Below are 22,173 nucleotides of genomic sequence, written 5' to 3'. Positions count from 1 at the left end.
TTTTAACTCTTCTGTTAGCTAATTGTGCGGAAGTCACATAGGTGATTTTTTTTTCAGTTGAACTTTTCCCCCGTTTCTCGTATATAATTTCTCAATTATTCATATTCATAATGCGGTTGTTGGAAAAATTAAAAATATTTTTCTCTTTACAGCTTCCATGTCATCTTCAGCATTTAGCGCTGGAAGTGACTCCCAGCAGTTTAATCTTCTAACAGAAGATCCTAAAGCAGCGCTAGCGGCTCTGGCGTCGTCAAATCAGAGCTTGATCGATGATGAAACTTCACCTGCCGACAGCCTCATTTCATCCAGCAGTGAATCAAACAATGAAATGCCAATATTAGAAAAGGATACAACCATGTCTTCATCCGCATACCACACAGCTGAAAATAAAAACGAGGCATCTAAAGAAGACGTTGAGAAGGAAGTTTGTGAGGAGAATAACTTGAAGGAAAATGGAACACATGAAAAGTATGTTTGAAATTTAATTACCAAAATAATGACCTGTACACACAATATCCATATTTAACAATGCAGATTTACTTGATAGATTGTATAATAGATGGCATTAGAATTTTGAATGCAAATTAAGTTCATCCGTATTTCAAATTATTAAAAGATTTTTTCCTCACACATTTACACCCAAAAATAACATATAGGTGAGTAAAAAATACAAACATACCAATAGCTAATAATAACAAAACATAATAAATTATGTACCTACAAATGAACAGTATTGTAAGAACAAAAAAAGTAAAAAGCTAAACTTAACCTTAAAAATTAATGTAAGCACATTATTATGTATGGAAGTGAAACATGGAACTGGCAGAGGAAGGATGAAAGCTGAGTGAACGCGGTTGAAATGCGATCTCTTAGACGAATGTGTGGGAAATCAATGTATGACAGGGTTACGAATGATGAAATCAGGCGAGAGTGTAAATCTGAGACAAGTATAATTGATAAGATTAAGAAAGGGTCTCTGAGATGGTTTGGTCACGTAGAACGAATGGACGACGAGAGAATGGTAAAACAAGTATATATGGCAAAAATGAACGGCAACGTTAGACCAGGACGACCAATTAAGACGTGGCATGATCAGATAAACCAAAATCTTAAGTCTGGTCATGTCAAAAGCAGACAGAACCAAAGGGCATGTATGACAAGATGTATGAATGTGGAAGAGGCTAGGATTGTATGCCAGGATAGACGTGTGTGGCGGTCCATTCTCTCTGCCTACCCCTACGGGGAAATGGCGTGATGGTAGTAGTAGTAGTATTTATATATACGACCAATGGGCGTTTTTAAGCACATATTTATGCATAGAAAATTATTATAAAGAAAAGTAGAAAGACACAATGGTTTATAGTAGACTTGGTGGGAGTGGGAGCGGGAGAGAGTTGTTTATAATTGAATTTGATTCAGTGATCGTATGAAAGAAGACAACTTGTTATCAAAGAAATCAAGACTGGTATGTTTGTTGGCAGACCTAAGAACTCTGGGCATAGGGGAATGAAAACCATAGTTAGTTCTATGGTTATCGGTATGAAAGAGTAAGTTTTGTCTGAGGTTTCTATTTGGGATATTTAATTTTAATAAGCTCAGTAGTTCTGGCGCATCAAAGAGTGATTTGAGAATTTTAAATAGGACTAGAAGGTCGGATTTACTTCTACGGTCTTGAAGAGAAGATATATTTAAGCTAGTTTCTAACTCATTTTACGTATATTGGTCTCTGGATAAGCCCAACCTCCAGTCTATCTTCCTTAAAAATCAATGTACAAACTAGATGCATTATAAATTGAATAACAGTGTATAAATGAAAAAAATGATAATGTCCAAAAATCAAATTTAATTATAAATAACAAAAAATAATTGGTAATAAAACATAATTTTTTATTTAAATAATAAAATATAAAAGTACATATAACTTAATATGCTGGTATATACATTAAAAACAGATAAATTAGCAAGAAAAAAAATATACCCGCTTTAATTCAGCTTCAAACAATGTATTTAAGAATATGTTTTCTACATTTTAACTATTTCATTAAATAAATACATAAAACGTTATTTTTATGATGCATTTTTAATTTTTTCTCACCTAAAACATATTTGAAATTAAAATAAATATTTACAATCGACATTCCAGATCTTCTCCTCAAAATAAGAGCCCACATACACCAGGGACACCCTCAAATTCACTGTCTTTATCTGAAGGAAGAGACTTCCTAATAGATGATGAGATTGCGGATCAACCAGCCCTAATATTTGAAGGTATGTCGATCAGATCAGGTACACTAATAATATATTACTGTTCATACTATGCAGACACGTACAACTCTGCAGATCTTTAAATAGCTTTGCACAATTAAAAGTTTGTAAATATTTATCTCTCAGATGCGCATAATTTCAATTGCTTGATACATCATTCTGTCTTATTTGTTATTTTGATAAATAATCAGAATAAAATGAATTATTCATTTTTCGTCTTAAAATATAAGTACTTACCGGATTTGTCATGCAATTGGAATACCTTTTTTTCAATGTTGTAACCTTTACCAATGAATGCAATATTTACAGCCAGCAGTATGGCAGAACAAATGACATCTTCGCTTCAGTTAATACATTTAAATGCCACTGATAATACCACAACACTACAGGAGCACAATCAATCACCTTTGGTGACTAAGAAAAACAAAGGTGAGGTGAAGCTTCTGCTTTCATCTTGTTAGATTAGTTCTTAGTTATGGTGGAATTTTTGTATTTATGTTTCTAAACAAATTATTTAAAAATGTAATTAAATAATAAATAATGTATTCAACATTACAAACCTTAAACTTTCATGCTTATTAATTCCAGCTTTTAGTGCTTTTTAAACAATAAACTTAGATTTTGTAATTTTGTATTTTTCTGTTTAATGTAATTATGATTAAAGATATACCTACCTATCCTTTTTTTAAAATTAATTTTAAAAAATAATTAAAAAGCATTTTTTGTACTTTTTAATTTTTATATTCCTTTTAATGAAATTTTTTATTCCTTGTGACTTTTTATTTTTTACATAATATGTTAGCTTGTTTATTGAATGAAACAATTGTAATATAATATTTACATATACACTATTTATGCTTATTTTTCCTCATTTATCTACTGTATTTGAAGTGTTTATTTCTGCACAATATGTATTTTTTGTAAAGTAAAAGGCACTACGTGCCGTGTATATTGATAAATAAATATAATATGTACATGTCTTACACAGCTATTGAATTTTAATATAGTTTAAATGAATTGCTTTTATTTTTTTACAATATTAGAAATCATAATAAGAACGACATATTAAAATAGAGATGGAGAACATATCAGAGAACAGAATATGGAAATCTAGGCATTTTCAGGACTTACGATCAGTAATTATCTGTTTTAAGTAGCCCCTTTACCACTGTGTAGCATTCACCATTCTGCCTATTTTTAAACATCTTTATTTCTTCAATTCTTTCCACTGTTGATTTTTGCGAAGTTAAAGAGCTAAAACCTATATTGATGCGGGTGAGAATCAACTGACTGAATTATTTCAAATACCTATCATCATAATAATTCATACTCATCATCATAATTCCCTTTCCGCACCTAATGGTGCATAGGGCACTGCATTGGTACACCAATCGCAGAAGGTAAGATGATCAGTCTTACGCTTCAGGTACCAGTCCAGAGACTATGGAATATTCTGATGTGAAAACACCCTTTTGAATAAATATTTTATATCAACCATGTCAGGAATCGAACCCGAGACCTCTTGCGTTGCAGGCAAACACGCTGAACATTACGCCACAAGGCCGGCAACAGTTAAAAATACTTTTCCATCTCTATTGTAATATTTTAATAATAAGAAGGATTTCATCTGCATATAAATGAAAACTTTATAAAAATATTTTTTTTAATGCATTCTCTTTTTGGTGCATATAATAGAGTTGCAAACAAAATTTTCTCGAGAGTGATTTATTACTTATTACTCAATTTTTGTATCTATAAATTTAGTTTGTACCTACACTGAAAAAGTGTTTCTTTTCTATAGATGATCATTTTTAAAGCCTATAATTATTTTCATATTTTATCTGAATAAAATATAGAATGTGGGTAAGTTTGTTAAAATCATGGTTCAAAATGACATTTTCTATCTAAAGCAAAACAATTTGACTGGATGTGGAAAATACAATTCATTAGTTGTTTAATACTAAATTTAGTAAGCTGAATCTCTTACAACAATTAATTTAATCTAATTTTAAGGATTTTATTGTGTTTCTTTGATTGCAAGATTCCTTTTTAAGCAGCGAATAATTTTGTTTATGTGTCCACCAGGTTTGCAGAACTCCCAGAAGGTGTTTTCCTCCCCCCTGTTCCATCGTCGCCCCCCTGCTCGCTCCCCCTCCCTGGACACCCTCTCCCCGTGTGACAGCATAGCTTCAGATGACCTGATCTGCGACATGGACATCCACCACTCACTCACCAGCCTCAACAGCCAAGATGAATACATTGACAGGTAAATGATCCTGAACTGTCCATATTTTGGGTAAAATATATTTTACAAAAGTTCTTTGATTAGGCATAACAGTGGAACCTTTTTTTTCACTTCGTCTCTTTTTTTCTTAGTTTAATGCATTTTTTTGAATTAGTCAAAGCCATAGGACTTTTTATACTAAAATATTCTTTCTCATATCATGTTAATTGGTACATTATAAACATTACTAGTTTGGCTATTGCCGACTGTAAGATGCTAGAGAACTGAATGAAAAAATATTGGTTAGTTAGCGATTAATAAAACGAAAAAGGAAAGTCATTTAAAAATATAACAGTCAGCTGTGGCCAACTGTTACATACAATTTTTACAAGAGAAAATGACCCTGAATTAGCGTTGATACCACGATAATGAGGCTCAAATTCCAGTGCGTGAGTATAAGGAACAGACGCAATCAATTAATTCTAGAGTATTAATATGAAAGATAGATTTTTTTGGTTTTAAACACAAATATTCATCATTATCATTTTCCTAGCTGCACCCAGTGGTGCATAGGGCACTGCATTAGTACTCTAATTGCGGTGTATCTGGATCATTTTTGATACATAGAAGGTAAAGTGATCAGTCGAAGGCTTAAGGAGCTAGTCCAAGAACACTGAAATGTTGCAGTATTGAATCACCTTTATTTATATTTTACTTCTCCCCGACCAGGAATCGAACCTGGCACCTGGAATAGTCATGGTAAGCGAAAACTACATAACACAATGAGATTAACTTATATCTACTCAATTTAGATGTAGATTAATAATCCATTTAACATAGTGCTACAAAATTAACCACTCAATTAGTACCTCATCAATTCAACTTCGTACTTACAAGAAGAAAATCATTGAACAACCTTATCCTATTATGTTTTTCAAATTATATTAATAATTCTAATTACCTGTCAATACACCTTACATAAGTACATTATATGTAATGCATTATATTTTTATGGCATCAATATAAGATTCACATCCGCATAAATTTAAAGAATAATTGAATAATCTTCCCTTCATTTCCTTGCAGGCTCGATAGTTCAATCCGCAGTGGTCTCAACTCCTTGGAAGATGCCCAGCTGCGCGAGGAGCTGATGAAGTATTCCATAAGCCACAAGCGTCAGCTTACAAATGCCCTTAATAGTGAGCTGTCACTGTCCGCCACACAGACCAAGCAGACACAATCTAACTCTACAAGTAACAGCAGCATCGCTAATGTTGGGTGAGTGCTTCAACATTTATCTTTTCTGTGTCTTTTTATCAGAAACAAACATGTCCCTTATTCTTATATCTTTGGTGGGAGGACAGGTATAATTGCATTTTTGTTCATTTTGTGATTTATTTGCGAAAATGTTCTTTGTACATGCCCGCATCAATGGTATTTACAGTACACTACTCAAAACATAAATAAACAACTTAATAAAATAAGTATGGACATTTGTGTCATATTTTCAGTGGCACAGATAGTACAAAATGGTGTCAGTAATATAAGTAGACTTATTTCAATCATTCATTGCGTGGTACAAATAGTATTACTTAGTTATAGTAGTATAAGTACTCATTTCTGTACCATCTTTAATGGTTCAAGTAGTATATCTGTAATATTTCTGTTATTTGCACAAATTACTTGAATGCTGTTGCACAAATGAAATTATCTGTAAATAATTACCCATTTTGCAAAATATGAGTTCTGTAGCTAAATAATTTGGTTCATAATAATGTTTTTTTACTCTCCTGTAGCTCAATCACAAATAACTATCGACGTGCTTAAAAACATGCTAATCATTTTTTTTATTTTTTTTAAAGAAATATTTGCGTTCTTATGATTTACCCAAATATTTCATTTTGAGGGCCATTTTCAACGAGTTGTAAATAACTCACTATTAGAAAATGGAATCGAGTTGGGGTAGAGTGGGATTCGAACCGCGGACCTTCGGTCCGTGAGTCCGAGACACTAGCCACAGGACCACAACCCGATTGAGCGATCACAATTTAACGCGTGTGTAATCTCTAAATCAACGCTCGTGCGGTTTGTTTTTTGTTTTCTTCGTAAATAAATACAGTACACTGGCGAAAAATCGGCATTTACTATAAAAAATAATACAATATATTGCATTTGCAAAATAGTAAGGAGTATTTAATACAAAAAAGTAAAAATTGAATTACAATTACAATATTTGAGTTTGTCCAAATGTTCGTAGACAAAAGACTGGATTTTACCCCCTATATTCCCTTATTTAAGGTATTCTCCATCCCTGTTATAATTTGTCATTTTAAATTACAATTATTATGGCGACTGCTTTTCTTGACATTTGGTTTGCCAACCGCCTGCTAAATGCAATAAAAAGCATGATAAATAAATAAAAATAGCTGTTATGGAATATTTTCCATATTTACACTGGTAAAATTCGAATGTGTGATTGCGCAGCAGGATTATACGTCGCGAGACGTAAATATTTTGACATTTAATATTAGATGTTCCATTGTGACCGCGAATACGATAAACAAACACGGTGAGAAATTGTATCACGTCGCTTATTAGCACGTCGATAGTTATTTGTGATTGAGCTAAAAGTTGCATTTTTGCTGTTATACTCTTATGTCCGCCCGTCAAAGATATATACAGTTTGCAACAGCCTAGACCAGTGGTCGGCAAACTCATTAGTCAAAAGAGTCAAAGATCAGCATTACCACGATTAAGATTTCTTTTGAGAGCCAAATTTCTTTTGGTTTTATAATGTTTTCTCTTCAAAGCCAAAACTTTATTATGCAGTGAAGATCCCCGTATTTACTCTCTGTTATTGAGTAAACATTCTTTAAATTAGTGATGTAAAGGAGATTTAACCACAATTGTGTTGACAATCTTGATCGCCAAATCTACGACATTTGAAATTTTTTGCCTCTTGATGAATGATGCAATGGTAAAAAGGCATCTCGTGATTAAATTTTGCTTCGAAAATAGAAAAAAAAAACCGTTCTCACTTCGGTCATACTTTTAGCGCCATATGTTGAAATTGAAATAATTTCATCAAGTTTAATATGATGCTTCTCCATGCGTTTGATGACAGTATTTGCAATATCCTCAATAATTCAAAAGGCAATAGTCCTAGAAGTTCTTTTACAGAATCCGTAGACTAAATAATTTGAACAAAAAGTTTAACTTAGGCTGAGCCGCACTCGAATAGCTAAAGAGCCGCATGCGGCTCGCGAGCCGCGGTTTGCCGACCACTAGGCATGAATGCCTGTACAAAATATTAAAAAACAAATCAATAAAAAGTTAAATACTCGTGTTTAATATTTTTTCTTAAAACAGTAAAAAAAAACATAAAAAGGAGCATCATTCTAGAAATACCGTCAAACATGACAATTTTGCCCAGTTTTAACAAATTTTTACAATATAATATTTTTTTTGTATAGGACTATTTTGTTGAATAGTGATAATAATTATTCTGAGCATTTTTACAAGTACAAAACGTTTGCTTTTCTTTTATTTATGCAATTTTAGAAGACAAAACACGCTGAGCAAAATTATCTCCACTTGTTGACAATTTTGCCCACTTGGTAATTAACTGTTATTTTTGGTTTTATCATCCTTATCATACGGTTTATCACTACTTTTTGGGCGAAAAAAACTGTTTATGTTTAAACAAAAGCATCATTGAGGCATCACCATTATAAAATCAATGAAAAAAACCGGTGGGCAAAATTGTCAACTATTTCCTCAATTTTTCTATACAATGTGGATTTGCGAGCCAGGGTTGGCACAAAATTGGGTTTTTAACAAATTAACAAAACCAAAGGAGTTTATCTCTAATCCTTTTAATTTTTTCGTGTTTGACTATGCATAAGCCATTTTTTTTTTACAAACCATTTCAGTTCTGATGCGATTTTCGTAATTAAGGGAGCTTGCCCCCAAAACGATTTTTCTTTTAATGTGTATGTAGAAAAAAAACGATCTTTATTTTTTTTGTACAGCAGTGCAATTATTCGCTAGATTACCTATACTTTGAAATTGTATTTTATGTACAAAATTCATAATATTTTGTATGTTTTATTTTCTTCTTTAGACTGTTAAAAATATTTATACAAAAAACATTTAAAATAAAAATAAGTCTTCATAATTTCATAAAAAGCTGGCAAATTTAATAAATAAAACTTTTTAAAATGTGGTCGGATATTCTTACATTATTTTTTTTATGGTAAAAATTAAAATTGGTTTTTGTAAAACAATTTTTAATTTACTCACATAAAATGACTCAATCTTGCAGTTTTTAAGATTTACATTGAATTTATGAAAACCTTGACGCAAGATTACAGGTTCAGGTAAAGATTTCACTATGTTCCAATTAAATACATCAGCAATATCCTCAACTTGAGATCACACAAAGCTCCATTACGTTTGCGTCTTACAAATGACATAACAATATTAAAATTGTGGTAGTTGATGCGCTGATAACTTAACCGACATAATATTTGTCATTTTGCGTATCAACAGTGTTAAACTTTACTAAAACGAAAGCGACTTCTTCACCGTTATTAATTTCAAGCGGATCAGACACTGTTTTTTCGTTATCCTCGGCCGAAGATTCGGAGGCGCGTTGTTCATATTCGTCGTAATGACTTATGATGAATGTCTCGAAATCTGTTGGTTCATCAACTGAGTAGGCATCAAAATCTGTTGTTTCCGTGTGGCTATGACATTTTTTTTCAATGTTCTCCTCTATAAGGTGTAGGTATCTTTTGATCCTGATGGCAGAGAAAAATCGGATGGATTGTTTATCAGTTGCTGTGTGGTATAAAAAGTTTAAATGAACAGAATAACAGGCTTGTCATTTTCAGCGTGTATTTGAGTTGAAACCCCCATCAGATTTTAAAATCTTATTTGTTAAATCTGATTTATGGGCCAGTTTGAACAAAAAATCCCGTTACCTCGTTTAAAATCATGTTTTTGCCATTTACTTCATTTTCTTTTATATTTTCTACTTTGTTTTTTTCTACTTTCTTGGATAATGTTTTTTTAATGTAGTATGTAGCGACAACCCTAGAGGTGGGCAAAATTGACTAAACACTAGCTAAGAAATCTAAGACAATTTTGCCCACTTAAATATCTATTGTGTTTGTTCAAATAGATATACAAAAATACGTTCTATAGCGTCTTTATTATGTATGCAATGAAATATATAAAACTTACTTGCCTCCTTTCAACACAAACTCCGCAACAACAAAAGTTTTGACAATATTTGTAGATATACACAAACAGACCTTCAAGTTTAACTTCAAATTTCAAGTGATCAACTGAAGCTGGCGGTAAACTAAATATTTAGTTTTGCCATGGAACTATCAAAATATACTCATTTTTATTTTTACTGGAAAAATACAAAATATACTAATTTTTATGATTCCAGTAACTTTTCTTACTTTAAAACTTGATTTTGTTAAGGATTTCGGCAGTGGGCAAAATTTTCATGTTTGACGGTAAGCAAAATAATGTTTTTCTTTTTTTTGGTTGGCTGGAAGATATTGCTTTTAGCAATATGTCCGCCAAAGTACTTATTCTTTGTACTTGAAGTTTTTTAAATAAATAAATAATTAACAATATTTTGGGTTTGTCTAAATTTTTGTAGACAAGGACTGGATTTAACTCCCTGGGGAGCTGTTTATATTAACATATTACAACAGAGATGAAGAACATTTAAGAGAAGGTAATATAGAAGCCTAGTATGTAGGTGAAATAATTCAATTTGATGAATCTCACCCGCATAAATAAAGGTTTCAGCTCTTTAACTTCACAAACATCAACAGATGAAAGAATTGAAGGAATATAGATATTCAAATATAGGCAGAATGGTGAATGTTACACAGTGTGTAAAGTGGCCACTTAAACCAGCCATTGACAGGTCATAAGCCCTGTAGATGCCTGGACTTCTATATTACCTTCTCTTAAATGTTCTTCATCTCTGTTGTAATATGTTAAAATAAATAATTGTTAAGATATGGAATTGGATAATTTCAATGTGAATATTTAGGTACCTTCCCTTTTTTAAGTAATATGCAGGGGGGTTCAAAAAGGTATTGCATATTTTTAAAACAAGCGTGCTATGCAGCCTAGTTAATCTGTTCGTGTTCAATGTTTTAGAACTCATACTAATGATGAATAATCAAGTAGCTGCATTGCGCTGAAAATTGGAATACTTGGGTACCGTAATGCGTACCTAGGACTATTAAGTACATCATCATTCCCTTTCCGCACCTAATGGTGCATAGGGCACTGCATTGGTGCACCAATCGCAGATTATATGATCATATTTGTCACATGAAGGTAAGATGATCAGTCTTACGCTTCAGGTACCATTCCAGGGACTATGAAATATTCTAGTGTGAAACACCCTTTTAAATAAATATTTCATATCAACCATGTCGGGAATCGAACCCGAGACCTTTTACATGGTAGGCAAACGCGCTGACCATTACACCACGAGGCCGACTTAAGCACATACAGATGCATAATATCTCAGAATAATAATTCGCGACCCTTCTATATAATAACTAGAAGATTTTTTTTAACCCACAGACGTTTTTTTAAATTTATTTATTTAATTAGAATAGACACACATAAATAAAATGAAAAGAAAATATTCGCTCAACCGCGAAACCGATTTGTAACCAGGTTTTTTTTAAAACAGGGATAGATATAAAAACAAGTTTTACAAATTTACATAACAAAGTAAATATAATTAAAAACTAAATGATAAATGTTTTTTTAAATTATAAGAATTTTTTTGGAAATGATTTAAAAATTGAATCCGTAAATGTTAAAGTGAAATTAGTATCCAAATAAGGCATTATTGCGTATCAGCCATTTTATTTTAAGATGATATTTTATTGGAAACTTTCGGAACAACATAATTATACGAAAGTTCTTTGGCAGTATTTGTTACAAAACATCGGTACTGACATGCCTTCATTTTAATTTAATTAATTAAATTTTGTTTATTAAGAAAAACAACAGCAATACCAAAAAATATACACAACATTATAAAAAAAACATAAAATAAAGCCAAATCAGTTTTCCACATAAATACAATTATAAAAATCCAGTTCAGTTAAATATAATTCATAGAAGTGCATGTGTGCGAGTTTTTTTTTGTGTGAGGATGCGCGTGTAAAAAAGTGGAGTGTGGTTTTGGTAGGTATGTGAATATGTGTGTGATTGTATATGGGTGTGAGGGTAGGTTTAAGGACAGGGTAAGTGTGTATTTGATATGAGTGAATAGAAACAATTGAAATTTATAATGTAAAAATATTTTTATTTTTTTTATAACAAAACATATTTTTTTTCAAATAATAGTTTTTTAATTCTGGTTTTAAAAGTGAGTTTACTGCAGTAAAATATGTCTATGTTATTGAAAAATAAATTATAATTACGATTCAAGCGAATCAGAGGAGAGTTCTGTGCATAGTTGGTGCGAACTGTGGGTACATGGAAAAGAGATAGATTCGTGTGACGGGTGCGGTAGCCAGGTACGTTAAGGGCCAACTCAGAAACCAGAACAGGACTATCAAGACGTCCATTAAGAATGTCATGTAAAATCCCCATATCTAATAACAAACGACGATCCTCAAGACTAAGTATATTATGCCTTTGACAAGAAGTTTTATAGTTAAGGTTCGTAAATCTGGATCTCCAATTGAGATGTCTCAAAAATGTTTTCTGAATATTTTCAAGCCTTATCTTGTGTATGGAATACTGGGGAGACCACACAGAGGAGGCATATTCAAGGAGACTACGAACGTAAGCGAAATAAATTAATTTGATACTACCAATATCATTAAAAACTTGGCAAGTGCGGATAACAAAACCTAAGTTTCTGTGTGCCCGGTTCACTATATTTTCGATGTGGTTTTCATACGTAAGTTTTTTATCTAGAATCACACCAAGATCACGAACACTTTCAACTCGTTGTATAGCTTGATTACTTAAAAAATATTGATATGAAATAGGTTTGGAGCTACGTGAAAAAGAAATGAGTAAACATTTTGAGACATTTACATTTATGATTTTTTTTTCATAGTAATCTGTTAATCGGTGAAGATCGTCGGTTTGAACAAGTCTTTCATTAAAGTTTTAAAATATCGCGGTGAAAAATCCCTTCAACTAATTTGTATCGCGTTGACCCAGTCGGGAATCGATCCCGAATGTCACGTTGATCACTAGACCGCAGTTTCCGGCAGTTCCGGATTATCCGCCATTCTCGATTATCCCACCCCGCGCGGACAGTCGGGTCTCTATTATAGTCTGTACTCTGTACTCTACTCCTACTGCTGTAGTCATGGCAGTAGGCCGTCCAAGTCGTGCAAAGTGTGCCAACTTTATTGTTTGGCGCATTGCAGAAATCCGTGAGAATGGCGATTTGCATTGTTACTTACTATAAATTGATGTCTTCAATTGTGATTTTCCCAAAATTATAATCAGCATTTTTAGAAATCACTACTAACGAAATCATTGATTTGTACCTATTGAAAACGTTAAATTATGTTAAACATGTACGTACATAATTATATTAATTATGTCAAATTAACATATTACAGCAGAGATGAAGAACATTTTAGAGAAGGTAATATATAATTCTCAAGCGAATCAGAGGAGAGTTCTGTGCATAGTTGGTGCGAACTGTGAGTACATGGAAAAGAGATAGATTCGTGTGACGGGTGCGGTAGCCAGGTACGTTAAGGGCCAACTCAGAAACCAGAACAGGACTATCAAGACGTCCATTAAGAATGTCATGTAAAATCCCCATATCTAATAACAAACGACGATCCTCAAGACTAAGTATATTATGTTTATGACAAGAAGTTTTATAGTTAAGGTTCGTAAATCTGGATCTCCAATTGAGATGTCTCAAAAATGTTTTCTGAATATTTTCAAGCCTTATCTTGTGTATGGAATACTTGCCAGATCGTGGAAAATATAATCATAACACAAATGTAAGATAATTAAATATTTTTTTTAAAAGTAATTTGTTAATTTCTCTAAAATTTTATTGTGCATGCGGAAACATTGATCGATACAACAGAGTATATAAGTAAAGGTCCTTTAATAAGAGTTATTCAATTAATGAACTTTGAATTTAAAAAATTTAAAAAAAATATTTAACATAAAACGGATATTTTATGTCATGTTGAATGATGTTTAAGAAAATGTCGGACGAATTTCGACCACGGCGTTGTTCAATCCGAGAAGTTCAGTTTTCATTAGTTTTCTTATTAGATGAGCAAAGTACCGTAAAAAATTTGACTACCCTGGCAACACTAACAAAATGTCCATTTTGTTTTCTGTGATAATCTGACAGATGGAAAAATAATTTAATATTAAAGTAATGCATTTGCTACTTACACATGCATTTGCTACTTACACATGAAATGTGATCCCATCCTGTTTCTTTAAGATACCAGCAGTATTTCTACACTTTAAAACGACACAACATGGAATAGTTGAATTCAAATCGGGAGTTGCGTACTGAGCGACGTCTACAAAGAACCTAATGGGTCAAAACGTAAAACTACCCCTTTAAGACTAGTTTAGTCGCCTTTTGTTTGATGAGTGTATACGGTTTCTGGACTATACTTAGTTCTATGTTTAATAAGTTACAATTTTTTTACAAAATAAATACACAAAAAGGCGAAATATGTATGTATCCCCATCTCTTTCTTGTATGAATGACTGCATGTGTGTAATGTGATTTACTATCTCTTTTTTTTAATAGTTGCCGGCAAGGCAATATTTACTATAACTTAAATAAAGCTATACAGGATTAATGTGTCTATTTACTAGAATCATATTTGAATACATCGGACTGTGTCCAATAATACCCCCACTTCGACACACTTTCGCCGCGCGCATACTTGAAGTCACCAAGTAATATTGTCAGATCGCGAATAATATAACCATAACACAAATGTAAGGTAAAAAAATCGATTTGTTAATTTTTCTAAAATTTTATTGTGCACTCTAAAACATTGATTGACACAACAGAGTAGATAAGTAAAGGGTCATTTAATAAGAGTAATTGAATTAATGAACTTTGAACTTAAAATATAAAACCAATTTTATTTTACATAAAACGGATATTTTTTATATCATGTTAAATAATATTTTATGTTTAAAAGATAATGTCGGCCAAATGTCCACCGCGGCGTTGTTTAATCCGAGGTTCAATTTTCATTATTTCTCTTATTATATGAGCAAAGTAGGGTAAAAAAATTTACTACCCTGGCAATATTAACGAAATTTCCATTTTTTTTCCTCGACAATCTGACAGATGGAAAAATAATTCAATTTTTACGTAATGCATTTGTGACGAACACATTCATTTGATAATTACACATGAAATGTGATTGCATCCTGTTTCTTTAAGATCCTAGCAGTTTAAAAGGACACAACACGGCATGGTTAAATTCGAATCAGGAGTTGCGTACTGAACGACGTCTACAAAGAAACTAATGGGTCAAAACGTAAACCTACTCATTTATGAGTAGTTGAGTCGCCTTCTGATTGATGTGCGTATGCGGTTTCTGGACTATTCTTAATTCTATGTATAAGTCATTAGTTAAAATAAATCATTTTTTACAAGCCTTTTCACGCTCAAAATGGCGGCATGTAAACTAGGTACAAAATTAGTCACAATAAATACAAAACACGGTCATTGGATTCAATTTAAATACGTAATGTGTCAATTAAAGTCATTTTGTCGTTATTGCTGTGTTGTCACTTGTCACTCGATCTTAGGAAATTGATAATTTAAATTGATTGCCATAATTTCGTATTCCTGCAACAATGTCATGCTCTCATTTTCCAATGTAAACGTAACTTTTCTCAGTTACTCACCCAATAATTACTGGAAATCAGCCGTTTTCTTTTCAATATGTCTAACTCGGGCAACAACACAATAAAACCATATTACGACGTTTCTGAAATTTGCTCTTTCATGACTTGCACATTTTTTCAGTGACTATTTTTCCGACCGCTTTTGTTTTTTTCTTTCATACAATATTTTCGAATTTTAGAACGTTTTTTCTATGCTTTCCACTGAACTGTTTTTTTTTTGTTCTGTATTTTCTTCTGTACCTACGTACTTAATTTGCCTTAACGAATTATTTCATATTTAATAAATACTTTTTATTTCTTTTATTTAGATGTTAGTCAAGAAAATATTATTGGTGTAGTATTTCTTACCAAATTCTTGTTTGCTTTCTTCATACATCCTATTGTTGTTACATTTGTTTTTAATTTTTATAATTTACTACGTTTGTACGCAAATGTTAATTTTATAGTGACTTATCCGATTAAAACATGTTTTTAATCGGATAAGTCACAAAATTAAATAAACAATAAATTAAAAAAACAAAAAAATTAAATAAGTTATTACTCTAATTGATATAAAAATACGAAAAAAAAATATTTCTATTATTTATATATTTATCATCATCATTATTTCTTTTCCGCACCTAATGGTGCATAGGGCACTGCATTTGCACACCAATCGCAGCATATCTTGATAGTTTTTTCGTATTGTATTGTATTTATTTTGGATAGTTGTAAAAATAAAATTTGAACATCTGGTTAAACCTTAACTAATAAACAAAATGTATATATACAAATAATTTCAAAATTCTTTGTTTTAAAATCCAGACGCTTTCCGATGACACTCTACCCATATGCATGTTTTTTTTTTACATGAAAGTAAGATGATTAGTCTTACGCTTCAGGTACCAGTCAAGGAACTATGAAATATTCTATTGTGCAAACACTCATTTAAATAAATATTTTATATCAACCATATCATCAACCAATCGAACCCGAGACCTCTTGCATGGTAGGCATTCGCGCTGACCATTACACCACGAGGCCGACAAATTTTATATTATATTACCTACAAATTAATATATTACCTACGATGAAAGCTTACATTACCGTTCAACGTAAATAGGTAATTTATTACTTAACTATCTAAATACGTTTATTCGGTGGTCTTTCTACAGTTCGTGGATAATTTTGCTGGGAAAGGTTGTTGCCGCGAAAATGCGGGACAATGCACCGCCTGGCACTGTCATCATACGTACTACTGTATAGTACGAGTATACAGCGGGCTATACGTACATGTACATAATATAATGAAAGGAGATTTGTCAAATATATTTCCATGGCTTTCTACGGCTGTTATCGTACAAATTTACGTGAAGGTACCAAGAGTAACGGATAAGGAAAGCCGAAGAATTTAATCAATCGGTTCTGCCGAGAAATCAACTACAAACTTCGTAATATTCGCTCGTGTATGGAGTTTATTCCTCGTTACCTGCCGTGCGGCTTAGCTAGCAGCTAGCAGCTAGAGCTAGAAGCTATTAGTTAGTTCGTTAGCTGTCAGTTGGCAACAACTCTGTACTCGTAACTCGATGCAGGCAGTGTAGAGTTATGGAGGCAATATAGTCAGCCAACCACGCGATGGGAATGGAGCGCACCGCGCCGATCAGCTGTCTGGACTGGAGATTGTTTTCGCCATTTACAAACGAACTCTTCACGGGTGATTACTCCCGCCTTTGAATTCAAACGGTCCGTTCGATATTTTCTTGCCGCGTAAACATTCGTCGTTCTTCTGTTTTGATTTCTCACTCGACGACTGCATTGTGCTAAAGTGAACTTATTCCAGTTGGGTTTGTCATTTTACGCGTACTCGGTGAAATTATTTAACTGGTCAAACTTTTATTTAACCATTATGACAATGTTTCTCAATTCTGTGCGTTTATTTTGGACAAAATTCATTTCTTTATTCGGTGATTTACTATCCCGCAAAATAAATATACGTATTTGATTCGCCGGTTGAGTGCTATTGTTTCTGTTCTCTCATGCTTAACGCGAAAGAGTGATTAACCCTTCTCTCGTTACATCAGTTCAACTAACAGCTTACCGGGAAAATTGTTGAATATTTTTAACTACCGTCGGCCCGGTTGTAAAAACCTTATTGTCGGTTCATTTCCTATTTTTCAACAATAGATCACATTGACAATAATGACAAAATCACGAAGCGATCGTGGTTTGAATTCGAAACGCCAGAAATCTAGTTGCATTTTTTAAAAAACATGAGAATGTTAAAAATTTACACAAATGGTTCTCGAGTTTTGCGTATATGTGCAAATGACACGGTTAAGAAATCTTGTGATGTGTATGTGAATAAAAGACGCCAACATTGTTTATAATTTGAAAAAAGTAAAGTTTATGCATCGTGAGTTTGTTCATACATGAAGTTCGCAATATTCGGTGGCGGGATATTTTAAAGTTGTGGCCGTGTTGTGTATTTTTAAATCGAATCGCCTTGCGGATTATTATATTTAGTAAGTGGTGGGAGTTATTTCTGACTCCACGATGAAGCATTCCGAGCTGGAGAGAGATGCTCTCCCTACTCCGGGACTAGTGGCTCAGGTGGTCACTCTGATGAATAGCAACAGTGTCGGGTAAATTACCTTCCTTTTATTGTCATAATACAATAATATATTTTTTAAATCAACTTCTAATATATTATGCAATTTACCTTTGGTGCATTTCGTAAGATATATGCGTTTAACGCATTTTGCTATGAAATTTCTTCTGCATAACTAGTTTCTCCTGAATAATAAAATAAAATAACATGTTTATTAAGTATAGGGATAAAAATATTCGGAATTCAGCCTGTAGTTCAATTTTATATTACAAAGTTTATAAATACGTTTTTTTTTATCGAGCCTATATTGACAGAATGCATTATATTTCAAATGTTTTTAAATATAGGTGCAAGATGTTGATTTTAAATTTTATGCTTTGCCTAGAATACATATTACTCCTTCAAAGCTTAAAAAAAAGAAAATTTGGGAGAAATAATGCGTTGTAAGAATAAAAAATCTTTAAATGCGATTATCTCGGCACTTGTTTTAATGACTTAATGCATTCTGTCAGTAAAGCCACGATTTATTAATACCATTATGTACACACATAAATAAGTTGGTGATTTGAGTGTATATTATACAACATTATTCCCTTTCAATGGTTTCGTCAATAAAGGATCTTGGCATTACTTTAGATAGTAAACTCTCCTATCGTGAACACATTGATAATATTGTAAACAAATCTCTCAAACTTCTCGGTTTTATCAATACAGTGACGGCGGACTTCAAAAATATTATTACCATCAAAACTCTTTATTGCTCACTAGTTCGACCCCATTTAGAATCCGCTTCTCCTATTTGGTCTCCATTCTACAGGACTCATATTGACCATATGGAGTCTGTCCAACGCCGTTTTCTAAGAAAAGTGGCATGGTTGCTCGGATTACAAAGGGGTAATTATTCCTATTTTGAAATAGAGCAATCTCTTAAACTGTCTTCATTGGAGAGACGTAGAACTTAGATGGACCTTATATGCATTTTCGAAATACTTAATGCTTTAAGTGATGTCCCATCTCTGTTGCAATCAATTTCTTTTCATGTTCCCAACCGTGTCACCAGAAGTCAAAATCTGCTATTTATAAAATCATCTAAAAGCAACTTTGGTTTTTATGCCCTAATGTCCAGAATGTGTAGATTAGTCAATTCATCACACAACTTGGAATTTTTTGGGATAGATCTTCCGGCTTTTCGTAGATCTCTTCGCGACTAAACAGTGTGGGATGAAGTTAGATTGGCATGGTTTAGCTCAAAGTTTTAGGTCTTTTGTTTTTTTTAATATATTGTATACAATTATTGTTTTGCCCTTGTTTGTCTTTGCTAAATAGTTTTATGTTCTTTTTGTTCAGTTTCTTGCATTTATGTTTCTTCATGTAACTGTTATAATTGACTTAGGCCGTATATATGTAATAAATAAATAAACATTATAAAAAATTCTTACTTAATTATCCAACATTAGCTACAATGGAATATAAAAGTACAAAATATAAAACAATTACTTCTAACACTTAAATTCAATGATAATCAATACTCCTTACATTTCATTCTATACTTTCATATCATTACAATTATTTTTTTATAATAAATAAAAACCATACATGTTTCCGTGTAAATAATTGTTTAATTATTTTCTGGAATAAATTGATAAATTAAGGCAGACGGTTTTTGTGAAAACAACAAGCTGAATTATCGTTTTCCATTTTTAAATTGATCTACTTATAATTGCAATAAATTATCGAATTTATAACAAATTTCTTCAATACGAACGCAATAAATTTTCGCGTTCACATATTTTATCTGATATCAAACATCGCCATTATTGGAGAAGGATAGTCACGCTACACTGAAACACATTTGTTTCGGAAACTTGCGAAAATAATTATATTATAATTGCTTTTGTTAATTTTTCGTTTAGCACATTCCGTAATAAAACTGTACAATGCCATTACTGCACCCGGTATAAATCTATCAGTAGAAATTTGATTACCCAACGAATATTTTTCCTTTCCAATTAATTAACTAAATTCAGTTAAGAAATGCAAACCATTTTTTTTCAACCGGGAATAACGTATTTAATGGAAAAAGTAAACTAAAGATTTAATACAAAAAAAAATTTATTCGTATTTCTGTGACTTGTATAATATTGTAGCTAGGTGTTTTCTGTCTAGTCGAGTACTCTATCCAATCTAGATATGGAAACAGTATAAGTATATTGCACCCTAGTTTTATTTTCGTGTTGCCTAGCAACGACCACACTAACAAAGCCTAACGATTCTGTGGAAAATCCATTTTCCTGCATTGTGGATAATATACAAAGAATCGGGAAGATTTTCCACCAATACTTATACACTTAGTCGTTACATCAAGGCTAGTAATGGATATAGTATATAAATGTGTTTAATATATACCTACTCGTATCATACAAATATGTCGACGTTCTCTACGTACACAATCGAATCTGCATTTTGAGAGGTTTACAGAAAAGCAAAAACAAAGCTTGATATATTTTTAAGAAGCTATCAGATACTGTAAAATTGCCCAACATGTGACTAATGTATTTCAATAGACACATGTTTGGCAATTCTACAGTATCTGATAGCTTCCTAAAAACATATAAAGTTTTAACAAATTACAACAGGGATGGAGAATACCTTCAAGAAGGGAAAATGTATGTCTAGGCATTTACAGGGCCATTTTGCCTATGTTTGAACATCCGTATTTCTTAAATTCTTCCATTTGTTTATTTTCGTGAAGTTAAAGAGCTGAAACCTTTATTGTTGTGAAGAGATTCATCTGACTGAATTATTTCACATGTTAAGCAAAGCCTGAAACGATTTTCCAATTTTCAAACTTTTTCTTGAACCTGTTGGTTTTATTACAATATTTAAGTTTGTCCAAATGTTTGAAGACAAAATACTATATTTTACCCCCTTGGTAGTCATTAAGATCAACAAATTACAACAGGGATGGAGAATACCTTGACCATAGGCAAAATTGTGAATGTTACACAGTGTGTAATGTGGCCACTCAAACCAATCAATGACAGGTCATAAGCCCTGTAAGTGCCTAGACTTACATTATCCCTTATTTGAGATATTCTCCATCCCTGTTGTAATTTGTAAATATTAATGACTCGCGAGGGGGTGAAACCCAGTATTTTGTCTACAAACATTTGGACAAACTCATATATTGTAATATCAAGCTTTGTTTTCGCTCTCCTGTAAACCTTGCAAATTGCAGATTCGATCATATGTAGGGACCGGTGTTTACTAATTTGCTTTATTTCGATGATGCTTTGCTATTTAAAAATTTTATCTTTTTCTAAATACTCGTAAATAATCTACACAATGTTTTTGTTTGCACAACTCTTCAAATAAAATAATTTATAACTGATTATATTGGATATCAAGAATTAACAGACATTTACCAGGTTTCTAGGTATGGCATTGTGAATCACGTTGAAAGTCTTTCGCATGAAAAAGTTTTTATAACATAAGTATTATATTATGTACAGTGTATTTTTTAATTATTAAAATTTTAACCATTTCAATTTATAGTTATTTATGGAGAGTGGAACACAAATCTGTATCATATCTTCTTTTTTGTGACAAAAATCTGCTTAGCGGTAAAATTGTGCCATTTTGTTTTATTTATTACTTTGACGTAATTAAATTTTCCCACTTAACGCTTTAGTGAACGCGATTTCGTTCAATGATTAAAATGCAATGGATTGGAAAGCGAAGACTCGAGTTTCGATTCCTGATTTTGCTAAAAATAAACACTTGCCGAACCCAATCTGATTTTTTATTGCCATATACACAATGTATTTTTAATATTGGATTTTAACTGTGGTAAAAATAAAAAAAAGTATAAAACATTTTTCATTTTATTTCTTATTTAGTGGAACTCGGCAGCCTCCGCGTGGTAGTGACTATGACGCTAAACTTACTCATGGATGGTTCTGGGTTTGATTCCCGACAAAAAACAAAATTTGATTCTGATTTTTTCTAGCCTGGATGTTCTGGGCTGTAATTCCTTTCTGAAATTAGGCCTCCTAGCATGTTGTGGTTCATAAAATATAGAAAACTATTTTTGCTCAAATCAGTCCAAAGTATTTATAATAATTTATTAAGCTTCCTTAAATATTAAAAACATAAA

The 22,173-nt window shown here is 32.2% G+C and overlaps 1 protein-coding gene across 1 annotated transcript in view; it reads left to right on the top strand.

Annotated features, from left to right (window-relative positions):
* LOC148272055 (uncharacterized) overlaps positions 1-22,173 on the top strand; it is a 69,889-nt gene that overhangs the window by 4,726 nt on the left and 42,990 nt on the right. Inside the window, exons 5-9 of the mRNA XM_088240594.1 lie at positions 153-468; positions 2,144-2,268; positions 2,575-2,694; positions 4,351-4,531; positions 5,576-5,767. Coding sequence (XP_088096720.1) covers positions 153-468; positions 2,144-2,268; positions 2,575-2,694; positions 4,351-4,531; positions 5,576-5,767 — 934 coding nt within the window. The remainder of the gene's footprint in view (positions 1-152; positions 469-2,143; positions 2,269-2,574; positions 2,695-4,350; positions 4,532-5,575; positions 5,768-22,173) is intronic.

This window comes from Micrasema longulum, unplaced genomic scaffold, assembly GCF_059751315.1.
Source record: "Micrasema longulum isolate JH-2025_06_02 unplaced genomic scaffold, ASM5975131v1 h1tg002514l, whole genome shotgun sequence".
In the NCBI taxonomy this organism is placed as follows: Eukaryota; Metazoa; Arthropoda; class Insecta; order Trichoptera; family Brachycentridae; genus Micrasema; species Micrasema longulum.
Note: the sequence above shows the minus strand (reverse complement) of the source record. Positions and strands in the feature narration are given on the sequence as shown.